Source organism: Ranitomeya imitator, chromosome 9, assembly GCF_032444005.1.
Source record: "Ranitomeya imitator isolate aRanImi1 chromosome 9, aRanImi1.pri, whole genome shotgun sequence".
Taxonomy (NCBI): domain Eukaryota; kingdom Metazoa; phylum Chordata; class Amphibia; order Anura; family Dendrobatidae; genus Ranitomeya; species Ranitomeya imitator.
Window position 1 is genome coordinate 135878960 of NC_091290.1, and position 19199 is coordinate 135898158.

Below are 19199 nucleotides of genomic sequence, written 5' to 3' on the forward strand. Positions count from 1 at the left end.
GGGACGTATACGGTTTTGTAATTGGTGTGTTTGCGGAGATGAGTTTGGACATGTCTTGGAGGCCGTGGAGATGACCGGGAGAAGTTCTGAAACATCTGGTGAGTAGTAGCCGGTGACGTTAGGGCCGCCCGTACGGTCAGGCCATGTAGAAGGGTCTCCAAACGCTACAAGAGGCTTTGTTTGTATTTTGTAGCCATGGAGACACAATGGTTTGCACAAGAGCTGTGTGCACAAAACGGTATCATGGATACTTGCATTATATTACACAATGTAACATTGTACATCTGCAAAATGATGTTCCACCCTACTTAATGGCGGAATTTGGAGATTAATCTGATCCCAGCCGTTAGACCCCCTTAGATGCTGCGGTCAGTAGCCACTGTGGTGTCCTGGTAGGTAGAGGGGAGCGGGGACCCCGTCAGCCCCATTCCCTACCCCCTATGTCAGCGGGGACAATGGGGGGCGACTAAGTCTGCCCTCTAGCCATACAGCCAGGGTGGGATATCCGCCATCAGCCCCGATATGTGGGGGCAAAAGCAGAAAATGTAAAAATAATAAATATAATCACTTAATAAATTTAACCCCTTAGTGACAGAGCCAATTTGGTAATTAATGACCGGGCCAATTTTTACAAATCTGACCACTGTCCCTTTATGAGGTTATAACTCTGGAACGTTTCAACGGATCCCGCTGATTCTGAGATTGTTTTATCGTGACATATTGTACGTCATGTTAGTGGTAACATTTCTTCGATATTACTTTTATTTATGAAAAAAAAAAAACGGAAATATTGCGAAAAAATTTAAAATTTTTGCAATTTTCAAACTTTGAATTTTTACACCCTTAACCCCTTAGTGACCGCCGATACGCCTTTTAACGGCGGCCGCTAAGGGTACTTAAGCCACAGCGCCGTTAATTAACGGCGCTGTGGAAAAAGTACATAGCGCCCCCCAGAGGCCGATTTTCTCCGGGGTCTCGGCTGCCGGGGGTAGCCGAGACCCCAGAGAACATGATTCGGGTCGGTTTTCACCGACCCCGCTTTTGCGATCGCCGGTAATTAACCGTTTACCGGCGATCGCAAAAAAAAAAAAAACGCGATTAGTATTGTGTTTCTCTCCCCTCTAATGTGATCGGACATTAGAGGGGAGAGAAATAGGGTCCCCCGAGCCCCCCATGGTACCTTATGTACCGGAGAAGGTGCCCCCCCGGTCCCCGACCCTCCTCCTTCCTGCCCGGGCTCCAAAATGGCGGGCGCATGTGCAGATGCGCCCGCCAAAGCCTAGCTTCCCCCGGTGTATTGGGGTCTGTTTTTACAGACCCCCTGGAGCGATCGCAGACCCCCTGGAGCGATCGCAATCCCGGGGGTCTTTACAGACCCCCGGGATTGCGATCGCTGCAAATAGTTTGTAAAAAAAAAAAAATGCTTTGCATTTCTCTCCCCTCTGATGTGATCGCACATCAGAGGGGAGAGAAATAGAGCCCCCGAGCCCCCCACTATACCGCCTGCTCCTGTCCCCGGTCCTCAGTAGTGGTCCCCGGTCCTCAGTAGTGGTCCCCAGCCCACTGCTCCTGGCCCCCCTTCTTCTTCTCTGCTGGAAGAAAATGGCGGGCGCATGCGCAGTGCACCTGCCATGATCTGCCAGCAGAGACCCAGCAACCTATGAGAATTTTCTCATTGGCTGCTGGGTTTTGATTACTGTAATATGTCCAATTACAGTGATCAAAACCCCTAATATTTGATAAACATGGCAGCACTTGGGCTGTACCTTTCTCTTCTCTCCTTGTAGTTGTTCTAGGAGAGAAGAGAGAGAGACTACAGTTCAAGTGGTGCCCTGTCAGTGACAAAAAACATAATATCTGCCTCCGCCAGCATCCCATTTACCCACCCCCGTTCTCCGTAATCCCTGCATCACCAGCAGAGGATTATAGAAAAAAAAAATTATAATTTTTTTTAAATTTTTTTGTTAGGGTTAGGGGAGGAATTAGATAAAATGGCTCGCAGAACTTTTAGCGCGGAGCAAGCTTACAGCCTGCTTTGCTCCGGCAGCGAAACAGATTCTGCCCCTGAAGTTGAGCAGTTTTCAGACAGTGATGACGACTCTTCCTCCACGGGATCCCCCAGCCCGGTGGTAGCGGAGTCGGTCGTCACTGCTGAAGCTTCAGAGGCAGGACCAAGTACCGCAGTCCCCCCACCGCTGTGGTATAATGACACCTCATTTTCCCCTCAAATTCCCCCTCTTTCTGCAGTCCCTGGAATATAAGTAGATGTCGCCAATTTTACCCCCATTGATTTTTTTGAAATTTTCATTAGCCCCGAAGTCCTGCAATTAATCGTCCACCAAACTAACCTATATGCCCGGCAATATATTTCCCAAAAACCCACTGCCTTTCATTCCCGTTCCTGGATCCCCACAAATGTCCCCGAAATTAAAAAATTCTTAGGCCTCACCCTGAATATGGGTATAGTAAAAAAAACCACTCTCCGCTCTTACTGGGCAACAAAAGCTGTCCACTGCACCCCTGTATTTGCAGCCATCATGTCCCGAGCCCGTTACGAAGCCCTGATGAGATTCCTCCACTTCAGTGACAATGCCCAAGCTCTCCCAAGAACTGACCCCAACTACGATCGGCTAAATAAATTAAGACCCCTAATTTCCCTCCTAAAAACTTCCTTTCTAAATTCCTATACCCCAGAGCAAAATATGGCAGTCGACGAGTCCTTGATGAGCTACAAGGGCCGTCTTTCATTCCGCCAATTTATTCCCTCCAAGAGAGCCAAATACGGCGTAAAATTATATAAAGCTTGCGAGAGCTCATCAGGGTACACGTCCACCTTCCTAATTTACGAAAGTAGGGACCGCCAAATAAACCCCCCAAACTGCCCCCAGACAATTGGTATCCCAGGCAAAATTGTCTGGGAGCTAATGACACCCTTTCTCAATCAAGGGTACCACGTGTACACAGATAACTATTACACGAGTATCCCCCTATACAAATCCCTCCATGCTGCAAGTACAGGGGCCTGTGGGACAGTGAGGAAAAACAGAGTGGGGTTTCCGTCACAGTTGGTGTCCAGACGTTTGGAGAGGGGGGCGTCATTTTCACTTGCAAGCGACCAACTACTTGCAGTGAAGTGGAAAGACAGGAAGGACGTCTATATGCTTTCCACACTGCATACGGACACCACTGTGACGGTCAGAGAGAGGGGTGCCACCAGGGACAAAGAAAAACCTGTCTGCGTCACAGAATATAATAGACATATGGGTGGCGTAGACCTGTCAGACCAGGTTCTGCAACCATACCTGGTCAAGAGGAAGACCAGGGCGTGGTATAAAAAGGTGGGAACCTATCTAATTCAGACTGCCACATACAACAGCTTTGTCCTATATAAAAAATCTCAAGGACCGCTAACTTTCCTGCACTTTCAGGAAAAAGTAGTAGAGAGCCTCATATTTGAGTCCATGGCACCGGGGGACGCCATCGACTCTGAGGATTCCCGGAGACTGTCAGAACGCCATTTTCCTCACCCTGTCCCTGTCACTCCCACCCAAAGGTATCCTCAAAAAAGGTGCCGAGTTTGCAGAAAGCATGGCAGGCGGAGTGATTCCCGATTTTATTGCCCCACATGCCCATCCCAACCAGGCCTTTGTATCTCCCCCTGTTTTGAGACCTACCACACCACCTACAATTATTAGTTTGTTTTTTTTTCAATCATTTTTATTTTCTGCTTAGTGGCCCCAGTAGTACAATTTGGAACAATTGATAAATATTTTAATTAGTAGATCCCATTTTACCCCATTTCACAATTAATTCCAGAATTTGATCAATCCCATACCAAACTACTATCCCAACAAATTCTCATCCACGTACCCACGTCTGTACGCTCTAGAGTGTGGACCCCACAAATGTTCTTGCAAAGTCAGGTCATCTGAAAATTCTACGACTCGATCAATCCCATACCAAACTACTATCCCAACAAATTCTCATCCACGTACCCACGTCTGTACGCTCTAGAGTGTGGACCCCACAAATGTTCTTGCAAAGTCAGGTCATCTGAAAATTCTACGACTCGATCAATCCCATACCAAACTACTATCCCAACAAATTCTCATCCACGTACCCACGTCTGTACGCTCTAGAGTGTGGACCCCACAAATGTTCTTGCAAAGTCAGGTCATCTGAAAATTCTACGACTCGATCAATCCCATACCAAACTACTATTCCAACAAATTCTCGTCCACGTACCTATGTCAATAAGCGTTAGAATGTGGACCCCAGAAATGATCTTGAAAAGTGAGATTATCTGAAAATGAATTCTAGGACTTTATTACTCAAACATTTTTGACCATTTATCTAACTTTGACTGTTTTTATAACTGTCTTGCTACACAAAACTTTGGCTTCCATTTATATTACTTATATTTATGTTGATGATACGGGCATGATCATTTTATTGTAGGATTTCTAAAAAATGAGGAAGTTCCGTACTTATACACTATGGGCTTTACTTTATGGTTCTTGCCGAACCTCTGGTACCAGACAATACTTTCTATAGAGAACTGGTTGTTTTGTGCATATAGCGGTTCTGACCTTGGCGGGTGGGAGCTTGCTATGGTGTACCACGTCTATTGGCACATTCGTCTCTCATATAGGGATTGATGGAGCTAAAAGGACGTTGTACGACCAGTCTCTGAAAGTGTCTGCCATTCTAGCCCTGATGGTGTTCTTTCATCTTTGGAACAAACTCCGCTTTGCCACATAGTTGGCTGCATTTTCCTACACATTTTGCCCTTCATTCCAGTACAGTTTATTCTTCCTGCTACAATATACGCAAATGCGGGACAACTGTTTTGTTAGCAAGACCAATTTTATAGTCAGCCATTGTGTTTTAGGAGCATGCCTCCCTCTGTGAGTAATAATTCCTGGAAGGATTTTCTTTTTTGCTCAATGTCTCTAGAAGCTTTGAATGGGTCCTGGATCTTCAATTTCAAATAAAGCCAAATTTGTCACATTGTGCCCCTTTCTGTCCAAGCCCTGCCATTTGTCCAAACAGAACTTTTTTACTACATATGGGATATTGCTGCACTCATAATAAAGTGGGTAACGAATTGTGGGGTCCACTTTTTGATGTTATTTCTGAAAAATCGAGACATTCAGGTCTAAAACAAGATTCTCGTGGAAAAAAATGAATTTTTTCAATATGACAACCTAATGTTATCAAACTCTGTGTCATACATGTGGGTTCAAATTGCTCAATATACCCCTGATTAAAATCTTTGAGGGGTGTAGTTTCCAAAACGGGGTCAGTTGTGGGGGGTTTCTGCTGTTAGGCACATCTACAAACCCAAAATGACGTCCGCTCTCACAATTAAGAGATTAAAAAGTCAAACGGCGCGCCTTCCCTTCCAAGCTCCGCAGTGCGCCCAAACAGAGGTTTACCCCCACATACGGGGTATCGACATACTCAGGACAAATTGCACAACAACTTTTGGGGTCTATTTTGTCTTGCTACCCTTGGGAAAATAAAAAATTGGGGGTGAAAAGATCATTTTTGTGAAAAAAAAATGATTTTTAATTTTTTCGGCTCTACGTTATAAACTTGTGTGAAGCACTTGGGGGTTCAAAGTGTTGACCACACACCTAGATAAGTTCCTTAGGGGGTCTAGTTTCCAAAATGGTGTCACTTGTGGGGGGTTTCCACTGTTTAGGCACATCAGGGGCTCTCCAAACGCGACATGGTGTCCGATCTCAATTCCAGGGAATTCTATGTTGAAAAAGCCAAATGGCGCTCCTTCCCTTCTGAGCTCTACTGTGCACCCAAACAGAGGTTTACCCCCACATACGGGGTATCGACATACTCAGGACAAATTGCACAACAACTTTTGGGGTCTATTTTGTCTTGCTACCCTTGGGAAAATAAAAAATTGGGGGTGAAAAGATCATTTTTGTGAAAAAAAAAATGATTTTTAATTTTTTCGGCTCTACGTTATAAACTTGTGTGAAGCACTTGGGGGTTCAAAGTGTTGACCACACACCTAGATAAGTTCCTTAGGGGGTCTAGTTTCCAAAATGGTGTCACTTGTGGGGGGTTTCCACTGTTTAGGCACATCAGGGGCTCTCCAAACGCGACATGGTGTCCGATCTCAATTCCAGGGCTTTGAAAAAGCCAAATGGCACTCCTTCCCTCCTGAGCTCTACTGTGCACCCAAATAGTGGTCCCTCCCCACATATGGGGTATCGGCATTCTCCGGACAAATTGCACAACAAATGATGTGGTTCATTTTCTTTTTTTACACATGTGAAAATAAAAAAAATTGATTCTGAAGTAAAATATTTGTGAAAAAAAGTAAAATGTTCATTTTTTCCTTCCATATTGCTTCAGTTCCTGTGCAGCAACTGAAGGGTTAATAAACTTCTTGAATGTGGTTTTGCGCACCTTGAGGGGTGCAGTTTTTAGAATGGTGTCAATTTTGGGCATTTTCTGCTACATAGACCCCTCAAACTGACTTCAAATGTGAGGTGGTCCCTAAAAAAAATGGTTTTGTAAATTTTGCTGTAAAAATAAGAAATTGCTGGTCAAATTTTAACCCTTATAACTCCCTAATAATTTTTTTTTTTTTTCCAAAATTGTGCTGATGTAAAGTAGACATATGGGAAATGTTATTTATTGACCATTTTGTGTGACATATCTCTCTGATGTAAGGGCATAAAAATTCAAAGTTTGAAAATTGCAAAATTTTCAAAATTTTCGCCATATTTCCGTTTTTTTAATAAATAAACACAAGTAATATCGAAGAAATGTTACCACTAACATGAAGTGCAATATGTCACGAAAAAACAATCTCAGAATCAGCGGGATCCGTTGAAGCGTTCCAGAGTTATAACCTCATAAAGTGACAGTGGTCAGAATTGTAAAAATTGGCCCGGTCATTAAGTACCAAATTGGCTCTGTCACTAAGGGGTTAAGGGTTTAAAGTTGACCAGCGATTTCTAATTTTTACAACAAAATTTACAAAACCATTTTCACATTGAAAGTAACTTTGAAGGGTGTACATGACAGAAAATACCCAAACCTGACACCATTCTAAAAACTACACCCCTCCAGGTTCTCAAAACCACATTCAATAAGTTTATTAACCCTTTACGTGCTTCACAGGAACTGAAACAATGTGGAAGGAAAAAATGAACATTTACCTTTTTTTTTGCAAACATTTTACTTCAGAACCATTTTTTTTTTATTTTCACTAGGGTAAAAAGAGAAAATGAACCACAAAATTTGTTGGGCAATTTCTCCTGAATACGCCGATACCCCATATGTGGGGGTAAACCACTGTTTGGGCGCACAGCAGGGCTTGGAAGTGAAGGAGCATCTTTTGATTTTTTTCAATGCAGAATTGGCTGGAATTGAGATCAGACACCATGTCACGTTTAGAGAGCCCCTGATGTGCCTAAACAGTGGAAACTCCCCACAAGTGACCCCATTTTGGAAACTAGACCCCCCCCACGAACTTATCTAGATGTGTGGTGAGCACTTTGAGCCAAGAGCTTCACAGAAGTTTATAACGTAGAGCCATGAAAATAAAAAATCTAATTTTTTCCACAAAAATGATCTTTTTGCCCCCAAATCTTTATTTTCACAAGGGTAACAGGAGAAATTAGACCCCAAAAGATGTGCAATTTGTCCTGAGTACGTCAATACCCCATATGTGGGGGTAAACCACTGTTTGGGCGCACCGCAGAACTTAGAAGTGAAGGAGCGCTGTTTGACGTTTTCAATGCAGAATTGGTTGGAATTGAGATCGAACACCATGTCGCGTTTGCAGAGCCCCTGATGTGGCTAAACAGTAGAAACCCCCCACAAGTGACCCCATTTTGGAAACTAGACCCCTTAAGGAACTTATCTAGATGTGTGGTTAGCCCTTTGAACCCCCAAGTGCTTCACAGAAATTTATAACGTAGAGCCGTGAAAAAAAAATCCTTTTTTTTTTTCCTCAAAAATGATTTTTTAGCTCGCAATTTTTTATTTTCTCAAGGGTAACACGAGAAACTGAACCCCAATAGTTGTTGTCCAGTTTGTCCTGAGTACGCTGATACTCCATATGTGGGGGGCACCACTGTTTGGGCACACATCGGGGCTCGGAAGAGAAGTAGTGACGTTTTGAAATGCAGACTTTGATAGAATGGTCTGCGGGCATCATGTTGCATTTGCAGAGCTCCTGATGTACCTAAACAGTAGAAACCCCCCACAAGTGACCCTATTTTGGAAACTAGACCCCCCAAGGAACTTATCTAGATGTGTGCTGAGCACTTTGAACGCCCAAGTGCTTCACAGAACTTTATAATGCAGAGCCATGAAAATAAAAAAAAAACTTTTTTTTCCACAAAAATGATCTTTTTACCCCCAGATTTTTACTTTCCCAAGGGTAAAAGGAGAAATTGGACCCCAAAATTTATTGTGCAATTTATCCTGAGTACGCTGATACCTCATATGTGGGGGCGGGACCACTGTTTGGGCACCCATCGGGGCTAGGAAGGGAAGTAGTGACATTTTAAAATGCAGACTTTGATGGAATGGTCTGCGGGCGTCACATTGCATTTGGAGAGCCCCTGGTGTACCTAAACAGTAGAAACCCCCCACAAGTGACCCCTATTTTGGAAACTAGACCTCCCCTCCCCCCCCAAGGAACTTATCTAGAAATGTGGTGAGTATTTTGAATGCCCAAGTGCTTCACAGAAGTTTGATGCAGGGCCATGAAAATAAAAAAATCATTTTTTTCCCCACAAAAATTATTTTGTAGCCCCCAATTTTTATTTTTTTATTTTCGCAAGGGTAACAGGAGAAACTGGATCCTACAAGTTGTTGTCCAATCAGTCATGAGTACTCTGATACCTTATATGTGGGGGAAAACCACTGTTTGGGCGCACGGAAGAGCTCGGAAGGGAGGGAGCACCAATTGACTTTTTGAACGCAAAATTGGCGCGTTTGGAGACCTCCTGATGTACCTAAACAGTGGAAACCTCCAATTCTAACACCAACCATAACCCCAACACACCGCTAACGCTAATTCCAACCCAATCCAAAACCCTAACCCCAAAACACCCCTAATCCCAACCCTAACCATAATGGTTATGGTTAGGGTTGGGATTAGAGATAGGGTTTGGATTAGGGGTGTTTTGGCGTTAGGATTGTGATTAGGGTTATGGCATAACCTTAATCACAACCCTAACGCCAAAACACCCCTAATCCAAACCCTAATCCCAACTCTAACCCTATCTTTAGCCCCAACCCTAACTTTAACCCCAACCCTAACCCTAACTTTAGCTCCAACCCTAACCCTAACTTTAGCCCCAACCCTAACCCTAATTGGAAAATAGAAATACATATATTTTTATATTTTATCATTTTTTCCTAACTAAGGGGGTGATAAAGGGGGGGGGGGGGGTTATTTACTATTTATTTTTTAATTTTGATCACTGTGATAGGATCTCACAGTGACCAAAATAAAACAAGAGGAAGAATCTTCCTCTGCCGGCCAGCACATCTCGGCGGGCGCACTGCGCATGCGCCCGCCATTTTCTTCCCGGAGGAAGATGCCGGCGGGCAGGAGGAGACGCAGGACAACCCAGGGATACTGGTAAGTATGATAGGGTCCCTGAATCCCCCTATTTCTCTGTCCTCTGATGTGCGATCACATCAGAGGACAGATAATGACATGCCATGTGAACCATCTAGTGGACAGGTGCTGCTATTACTTTACATTCAAAAGGGGAAATAAACGTTCCTGGACTTTTGTCCACTTCATGCCTAAATTCATTAATGTAAGAGCAGCGATGTTATGGATTCTTTACAATCACTGAGGTTATTATTTACTGTGCAAGCACTGAGGGTATAGATTCTTTATTGTGTAAGCAGTGAGTTTATGGATTCTTTAATGTCAGAGCTGGGAGGCAATAGATTAATTACTGAACGAGTAGTGACGTTACAGACTCTTCACTGTACAAGCAGTGAGATCATGAATTCCTTCACACTAAGAGCAGTGGGACTATGGATTCCTTACTGTATGAGTAGTGAAGCTATGGATTCTTTATTGTGAGAGCATTGTCTTTGAATCCTTAATTGTACAAGTAGTGAGGCTATAGATTATTTGCTGTGCAAGCAGTGAGGCTGTGGATTCTTTACTTTGCAGGCAATGAGGCTGTGGATTCTTTACTGTGCAGGCAATGAGGCTGTTGATTCTTTACTGTGTAAGCAGTGAGGCTGTGGATTCTTTACTGTGCAAGCAGTGAGGCTGTGGATTCTTTACTGTGCAAGCAGTGAGGCTGTGGATTCTTTACTGTGCAAGCAGTGAGGCTGTGGATTCTTTACTGTGCAGGCAATGAGGCTATAGATTATTTGCTGTGCAGGCAATGAGGCTATAGATTATTTGCTGTGCAGGCTATGAGGCTGTGGATTCTTTTCTGTGCATGCAGTAAGATTATAGAACATTTCTACATGACGTTGTAATGGTTGATTCCCTGCTCATGTTATAAGTTGAACGCGATGTTCTGATGTGTACACCATTGTTTCTTACTTTGCAGGCCCCTCTGCGGACAAAGGATCGTCCCTTTATGTGCTGATCAGGGCCACATGGCTGGTGATGAAGAAGAGGGACGTCCAGAACTTTGGAAGAATTTTAGATTTTTTGGAATTGACTCAAGAACAAGTCCCCGATCTTCTCTGCTACAGGCACCATGCGAAGCTCAGCACCGGACTCAGAGGGAAGGTGAGCCCCGGATGGCGATTACCAGGGGTGTCAAACTGCATTCCTCGAGGGCTGGAAACAGGTCATGTTTTCAGGATTTCCTTGTACTGCACAGGTGATAATTTAATCACCAACTCATTATTTGTGTAGGTGATTAAATTATCACTTGTGCAGTACAAGGAAATCCTGAAAACATGACCTGTTTGCAGCCCTCGAGGAATACAGTTTGACACCCCTGGCGATTACAGTGCCGCTCCGGTGTAAGCCCCCCAGCCCCTGTACCCCACTATCACATGGCTGTTTCTGCAAACTCAAGGGGAGGAGCTGCGAGCAGGGGTATTCTTTTAGTAAATAAAAAATAACATATCCCTCATTTGCTCAGATAGTGCTCCACATGATGGAAGAAAAGAAGCCGCTGCTGGACGTCCTCACAGCGCTGAACTCTCACTTTCCTCCTGTCTTCCCCGATGATTCAGAAGCGGTAAGCGTTGTCTCCCCTTATGAAGACCCTCCGATGATCACCTTTTCGTTCAGGTCAAAGTTTTTTTCCTTCAAGAAATACATGAACAAGACCCCTGGTGGGCAGGGGGGTGCAGAGCTTCTGGTATCCAGCTGCATTTTAAGGATTCAGCCAATGTTTGTTTCGGTTTAAGTTCTTATTCTCCCTCTTATCCCTTTGTCATAAAAAAAAAATATATAATAATACAGTTTCCCCATTTTTTTATTCTTTGTGCTGCACCTGCCCTTTGAGGATCGGTCTCAGCTCCGTAACATGGCTGCATTAATAAGTGATACCACTAGATGGCTCCGGTGTGGCGTTTTTATTTTTCGTTTGCCCTGAATGTTTCCTATCGGGCTGATCTGTAAATTTTAGAATCGGACCCCTGTGGCGGTGGCTGCTGCCTCCCCCTGAGAACACACACCTCCCTTATGTTCCCTGTCCGTGCATCGTAAACAGCTCCTCGGTGAGTCAGCACATTCTGTGCTGGAAAGACATGACCTGTGGATGTTTTTCTAAAGATCACGTCAAAATATCAAAATAACTTTTTTTCTTTTACATTAAGCTTGGGTTTTATCTGTGGATAACCTGATCCTATTGCGCGTCCAAAGGCTCCAGAAACTAAGAATCTATATCTGTATACCCCAGATGGGCCATATCAGATGTTTTCCACACTTTGCTGCTGTCACACACCTCCTTAAAAAAGGATTGGGCATGTTGACATCTAACTGCCCAATCATGCTCTTCCCTAACCATCATCGACTCCCATGAATGATCCATTGGAGTCCATGAGCTCGCTCCTCCTAAACTGGAGAGTCAAACTAGGGTCAAACTCTACCCCCCTGGTCCTACCCTGTAAAATACTGACATCTTCCTATGTGGCTGCTTGGGACCCCCAATATCTAAGCCTCTGATGATGGTGACCAAGGTGAATATCCGTCTTGACTCGCTGCAGAACTATAATTTAATTTCAGTGTTTTTTTTGTATTTCCAGCGTAATGTATTTAAGGTCCGGCAATGTAAGATTAATTTTCGTAAATTGGTTCTTCGCATGATCCGGGACGCAAAGTTTCGACAGCATTATGTAGAGGTGAGGAGCCGCGCACAGGCGTCGAGATGCTCCGCGCTGTCCTCGCGTCGTTAACGCACCTCGTTACCTACTTCTTACTCCATAGAACAAGTTGCAGCTGGAATATGGGGACGCGTTTATGGCCGCCCTCGAGAAGCTTCTGTGGGAATTCTTGCACAGGCTTCAGACGGTCCACAACCACCAGGTAAAGACGGGCTCGGATTACAGGGGGGCACATGGCTAAGGATTGTTTTATGCAGCAGGTGAAGTGGGGTCATATTGCGACCCCCTAGGTTGCCGCAACCAGCAAAAAGTCAGAGCCAGTTGGACTTTTTTTGCAATGTGGTACCTTACACGTTGCAATGCGACTCCATTCACTTGCACTTAGCTGCAGCGTTTATTAACTCGTCTCCATGAAAAATGCCTGCCGCCTCCTCCAAACCGAGTGTTACTGACAGCCATGTTGTTATCTTTCCCGACACAGGTCCCAGAAACCACAAAGCAGCCTGTCTTAGTCGAGGACCGTCGCTCCAGCACCCCCATCCGCCCCAGTTCAGAACTGAGTAAGTTAAGGTTTGGCTCCTGAAGACCTCTCCATGGCCGCTCCGTCCTTATTGCCTCTGGGAGGCGTAGTCTTCTCTCGTTATTAGATTGTTGTGATCCGTTCCTTTAAACAATCTGTTTTTATAGTTTTATCTGTTCTTATATATGTAATAAAAGATGACATTTTGACATGACCCCATGTTGATGCTTCTTTAAATGCAAAGTTGAACTAGAACTCCCATCCTCTTGCACGATAGTATTTCTTGTTGATTAGCCATCACGTGACCATAAACTAAATGGGTTGTCCAAAGCCAATGCATTTCTTACAAACAGCTTACAATGATAAAAAAAGGGGGAAAAAAAAGTTGTACTGATGACCTTGGTCCCCAGCTGGCCTTGGCATGACTGGTCAGCCCTGGGTAAGCAGAGACTGGCGGGGAACCAGGGTAGTGTCAGCAAAGCAGCTTATCAACAATGATATCCCCACTAACAAGTGCAAGACCCAGACTATCAGCGGTCTGCACTTCACTGCATGGATGTGTAGCAACATATGCGACAGCTGGGGGTCCTAAACAACATTTAGTCCTTTTAGAGGGGTCTCCACCTTTTATGACTACTTTTATTATAAAATCTGCATCCCCCCTGGCTGAGCTCACATGCCCATGACACTTATAAAGGGGCTTCAGCAGAATCACTTAGCGTTAACTCCCTTGTCCATATACACGCTTTTGTTTTTTTTTCTTCATTTTAGATTTTTTAGCTACAAACGAAGCGAGATATAGGACAAAGCCCTCTACTAATGCCGATCGATCAGAAGAAAACCTCAGCAGCGATCAAGCCGAGAGCGAGAATTACACAAGGAGTAAACGAGGTTATGGTGGGCTTGAAGGCATCAGAATGAGTTCCTCACAAGGCCGTAAGCGGGAACCCGTCTGTAGAAGGACGCTAGATTTGATCAATAGTCCTCCTGTTCGCGATGAACCTCGGCCGCCATATTTTGCAGTTTTTGGATTTGATTGCAGTCAAAATTCTAAAGTCAACGATGGTGAAAATCTTTCTCCTCCCGATCCTTTGCAATCTCAAAGCCTAGACCTTGGCCCAGAGTGTTGTCCAGATCAATGGGCTAGTCATGATGTGATGGGACATGGAGTATTTACTGACATGCAGGGTACAGAGGTAGCACAGGCCATGCGCGAGGAGTCTAGAGGCAATTGTGAAGGGCTAGAGAAGTCCTCAGCTCGGGGATTGACGTCCTGGAGGTACCAGCCAAGGGTCCGCCTGACAAGACTACCACTTACTATTATTAACAAGTATCCAAGAGATGCAGCTCCTGAAGATTTGCCTGCTCAAGTGGCCGACTCTGAGCCGTCCCAAAGTCAGACGTCTACTACTTGGTTCTGGGTATGTTCTGATTCCACGGACAACGACAGCAACGATCCCGATTACTTCCCTGGATACAGTTTATTCCAACATGATGGTGAAGAAATGAGCAGAATTCAACCAAAGAGAGGTCTCCGCTTATCTTCGCCACCATAATAATAATCTTTATTTTTATATAGCGCTAACATATTACGCAGCGCTTTACAGACATTATCATCACTGTCCCCGATGGGGCTCACAATAATAGTAACTGACTCTTAATAGACAGAAAAACACCCAGATAGTTGTTGCCGCTTCCGTCACAAGATTCTCGTGGATGTCCAATATAATCATTTATTTAGGAGTTACAGGATAAAACAATGAATTTCGACTCCAACATCCCAGAGTCGTCTTCAGGTTTATAAAAATATATATCATATATAAAGGTATACCACATTTACTTCATATATAGCTTGCTTCACAAGAAACTAAAAGGAGCAGAATGTTGGTGGAGCTCTATAGCCACACCCGGCCAGATGTAAGGAGGCTAATCCTCCGTAAAAGGAAAAAAAAAGTATTTAGAAATTGGCCCGATCAAGCCAAATTTAGGTGAATTACTGAGTGATTCTGAAATCTCTTTTTAATCCAGTGCACCACAGAGGCAATTATATTGAAACGTTTTTTTGCCTTGGTAGCGGCAGATTTGAGAGAGATCAATAACGGGAATATAATAACAAAAAAAAGATTATATGGGAACATTAACCCTACCGAAACAAAAGCTTTAGAGGGTCTCAAGAAGAACCCAAAATATAATTATTATCATATAATATAGGATTCAAGATGTAGAAGATTATCTCCAAGAGGCTGAAAGGATCCTCTCTGATAACAGATATTATGAAAAATTAACAATAGATCCCTCAACACAATTTATAAGGGATTATAACAGTTTTATTAATGAAGCCCATATAAAAGGGATATTGAATATAAAAGAAAAATGGTTCCTTATTGATAAAAATCCAAATAGGGCGTTTTATTATCATCTTCCAAAGGTTCATAAAGATGAGACACGTCCACCAGGTTGACCCATCATAACTGCCAATTTATCGCATTATATAGATCTTTATTTACAAGATACAGTGATCTCTTTAGCATCTTATTTGCAAGATTCTGGCCATCTTATTCAACTTTGCAAAGATATTACTTGGCAAGAGGGAAACCTTTTCATTACCCTGGATGTTGGTCTCTATTCTAAAATTGACCATACTCTAGGTTTACGTTTACAATCCGTTGAATATTATTTGCGGCAAAAGGGTAATTTGGTAGCACAAATGGATTTTCTTTTGAAAGGTCTTTGATTTTATCCTTAAACATTTTTTTTTCTTTTCTGGATTCATTGTACCTCCAGAAGCTTGGTGTTGCGATGGGTGCTCGGATCGCACCAAGTTAAGCTAATTTGTTCATGGGTCGATTCAAGTCCTCATCAGCTTTATCAGATCCTATTTTTTTTTAACCCCTTCATGACCCAGCCTATTTTGACCTTAAAGACCTTGCCGTTTTTTGCAATTCTGACCAGTGTCCCTTTATGAGGTAATAACTCAGGAACGCTTCAACGGATCCTAGCGGTTCTGATATTGTTTTTTCGTGACATATTGGGCTTCATGTTAGTGGTAAATTTAGGTCAATAAATTCTGCGTTTATTTGTGATAAAAACGGAAATTTGGCGAAAATTTTGAATATTTCGCAATTTTCACATTTTGAATTTTTATTCTGTTAAACCAGAGAGTTATGTGACACAAAATAGTTAATAAATAACATTTCCCACATGTTTACTTTACATCAGCACAATTTTGGAAACAAAATTTTTTTTTTGCTAGGAAGTTATAATTGTTAAAATTTGACCAGCGATTTCTCATTTTTACAACGAAATTTACAAAACCATTTATTTTAGGGACCACCTCACATTTGAAGTCAGTTTGAGGGGTCTATATGGCTGAAAATACCCAAAAGTTACACCATTCTAAAAACTGCACCCCTCAAGGTGCACAAAATCACATTCAAGAAGTTTATTAACCCTTCAGGTGCTTCACAGCAGCAGAAGCAACATGGAAGGAAAAAATGAACATTTAACTTTTTAGTCACAAAAATGATTTTTCAGCAACAATTTTTTTATTTTCCCAATGGTAAAAGGAGAAACTGAACCACGAAAGTTGTTGTCCAATTTGTCCTGAGTACGCTGATAACTCATATGTGGGGGTAAACCACTGTTTGGGCGCACGGCAGGGCTTGGAAGGGAAGGAGCGCCATTTGACTTTTTGAATCAAAAATTGGCTCCACTCTTTAGCGGACACCATGTCACGTTTGGAGAGCCCCCGTGTGCCTAAACATTGGCGCTCCCCCACAAGTGACCCCATTTTGGAAACTAGACCCCCCCAAGGAACTTATTTAGATGCCTAGTGAGCACTTTAAACCCTCAGGTGCTTCACAAATTGATCTGTAAAAATGAAAAAGTACTTTTTTTTCACAAAAAAATTATTTTCGCCTCAATTTTTTCATTTTCACATGGGCAATAGGATAAAATGGATCATAAAATTTGTTGGGCAATTTCTCCCGAGTACGCCGATACCTCATATGTGGAGGTAAACCACTGTTTGGGCACTCGGCAGGGCTCGGAAGGGAAGGCACACCATTTGACTTTTTGAATGGAAAATTAGCTCCAATTGTTAGCGGACACCATGTCGCGTTTGGAGAGCCCCTGTGTGCCTAAACATTGGAGCTCCCCCACAAGTGACCCCATTTTGGAAACTAGACCCCCCCAAGGAACTTATCTAGATGCATATTGAGCACTTTAAACCCCCAGGTGCTTCACAGAAGTTTATAACGCAGAGCCATGAAAATAAAAAATAATTTTTCTTTCCTCAAAAATGATTTTTTAGCCTGGAATTTCCTATTTTGCCAAGGGTAATAGGAGAAATTGGACCCCAAATGTTGTTGTCCAGTTTCTCCTGAGTACGCTGATACCCCATATGTGGGGGTAAACCACTGTTTGGGCACACGTCGGGGCTCAGAAGGGAAGTAGTGACTTTTGAAATGCAGACTTTGATGGAATGGTCTGCGGGCGTCACGTTGCGTTTGCAGAGCCCCTGGTGTGCCTAAACAGTAGAAACCCCCCACAAGTGACCCCATTTTAGAAACTAGACCCCCCAAGGAACTTATCTAGATATGTGGTGAGCACTTTGAACCCCCAAGTGCTTCACAGACGTTTACAACGCAGAGCCGTGAAAATAAAAAATCATTTTTCTTTCCTCAAAAATTATGTTTTAGCAAGCATTTTTTTATTTTCACAAGGGTAACAGGAGAAATTGGACCCCAGTAATTGTTGCGCAGTTTATCCTGAGTATGCTAGTACCCCATATGTGGGGGTAAACCACTGTTTGGGCACACGTCGGGGCTCGGAAGTGAGGGAGCACCATTTGACTTTTTGAATACGAGATTGGCTGGAATCAATGGTGGCGCCATGTTGCGTTTGGAGACCCCTGATGTGCCTAAACAGTGGTAACCCCTCAATTCTACCTCCAACACTAACCCCAACACACCCCTAACTCTAATCCCAACTGTAGCCATAACCCTAATCACACCCCTAACCACAACCCTAATTCCAACCCTAACCCTAAGGCTATGTGCCCACGTTGCGGATTCGTGTGAGATTTTTCAGCATCATTTTTGAAAAATCCGCGGGTAAAAGGCACTGCGTTTTACCTGCGGATTTTCCGCGGATTTCCAATGTTTTTTGTGCGGATTTCACCTGCGGATTCCTATTGAGGAACAGGTGTAAAACGCTGCGGAATCCGCACAAAGAATTGACATGCTGCGGAAAATACAACGCAGCGGTTCCGCGCGGTATTTTCCGCACCATGGGCACAGCGGATTTGGTTTCCATATGTTTACATGGTACTGTAAACCTGATGGAACACTGCTGCGGATCCGCAGCCAAATCCGCACCGTGTGCACATAGCCTAATTCTAAAGGATCCGCAGCAGTTTCCCATGAGTTTACAGTTCAATGTAAACCTATGGGAAACAAAAATCGCTGTACACATGCTGCGGAAAAACTGCACGGAAACGCAGGGGTTTACATTCCGCAGCATGTCACTTCTTTGTGCGGATTCCGCAGCGGTTTTACAACTGCTCAAATAGAAAATCGCAGTTGTAAAACTGGAGTGAAATGCGCAGAAAAAACGCGGTAAATCCGCAGCGGTTTAGCACTGCGGATTTATCAAATCCGCAGCGGAAAAATCCGCAGAGGACCAGAATACGTGTGCACATACCGAAACCCTAACCCTAGCCCCACCCCTAACCTTAGCCCTACCCCTAACCCTTCCCCTAACCCTAATCCTACCCCTATCCCTATTCTAACATTAGTGGGAAAAAAAAAATTCTTTATTTTTTATTGTCCCTACCTATGGGGGTGACAAAGGGGGGGGGGTCATTTATTATTTTTTTTATTTTGATCACTGAGATAGATTATATCTCAGTGATCAAAATGCACTTTGGAACGAATCTGCCGGACGGCAGATTCGGCGGGCGGGCGCACTGCGCATGCGCCCGCCATTTTGGAAGATGGCGGCGCCCGGGGAGAAGACGGACGGACCCCGGCAGGATCGGTAAGTATGATGGGGTGGGGGGGAGCACGGGGGGGTGGAACGGAGCACGGGGGGGGGGGAACGGAGCACGGGGGGGTGTAACGGAGCACGGGGGGGTGGATCGGAGTGCAGGGGGGGTGATTGGAGAACGGGGGGAGCGGACAAGAGCACGGGGGGAGCGGAGCACAGGACGGAGGGGAGCCGGAGCAGTGTACCGGACAGATCGGAGGGCTGGGGGGGGCGATCGGTGGGGTGGGGTGGGGGCACATTAGTGTTTCCAGCCATGGCCGATGATATTGCAGCATCGGCCATGGCTGGATTGTAATATTTCACCAGTTATAATAGGTGA

General features: G+C 44.0%; 2 protein-coding genes across 3 annotated transcripts in view; one reads left to right on the forward strand and one right to left on the reverse strand.

Annotated features, from left to right (window-relative positions):
• On the forward strand, nucleotides 1-14940 carry TINF2 (TERF1 interacting nuclear factor 2). Of its 2 annotated transcripts, none has more exons than XM_069739137.1 (7): nucleotides 1-98; nucleotides 10578-10762; nucleotides 11128-11222; nucleotides 12235-12330; nucleotides 12416-12514; nucleotides 12794-12872; nucleotides 13604-14503. In XM_069739137.1, exons 2-7 carry the CDS (start codon nucleotides 10627-10629, stop codon nucleotides 14386-14388), a joined length of 1290 nt encoding a protein of 429 aa, XP_069595238.1. In that variant the 5' UTR covers nucleotides 1-98; nucleotides 10578-10626; the 3' UTR covers nucleotides 14389-14503. The 2 variants fall into 2 exon arrangements, with proteins under 2 accessions (XP_069595238.1, XP_069595236.1); XM_069739135.1 differs by having other exon boundaries at nucleotides 7-98; nucleotides 11124-11222; nucleotides 13604-14940.
• The window catches only part of MARVELD3 (MARVEL domain containing 3), a 146202-nt gene that overhangs the window by 26521 nt on the left and 100482 nt on the right, over nucleotides 1-19199 (reverse strand). The gene's annotated exons all lie outside the window — the stretch shown is intronic.

Coding starts and splice junctions, on each gene's coding strand:
- TINF2 (XM_069739135.1), top strand. CDS start 71: ATGACCGGGAGAAGTTCTGAAACATCTG. Junction 10,763..11,123: donor GCACCGGACTCAGAGGGAAG/GTGAGCCCCGGA, acceptor TCATTTGCTCAG/ATAGTGCTCCACATGATGGA. Junction 12,331..12,415: donor TTCGACAGCATTATGTAGAG/GTGAGGAGCCGC, acceptor CTTACTCCATAG/AACAAGTTGCAGCTGGAATA.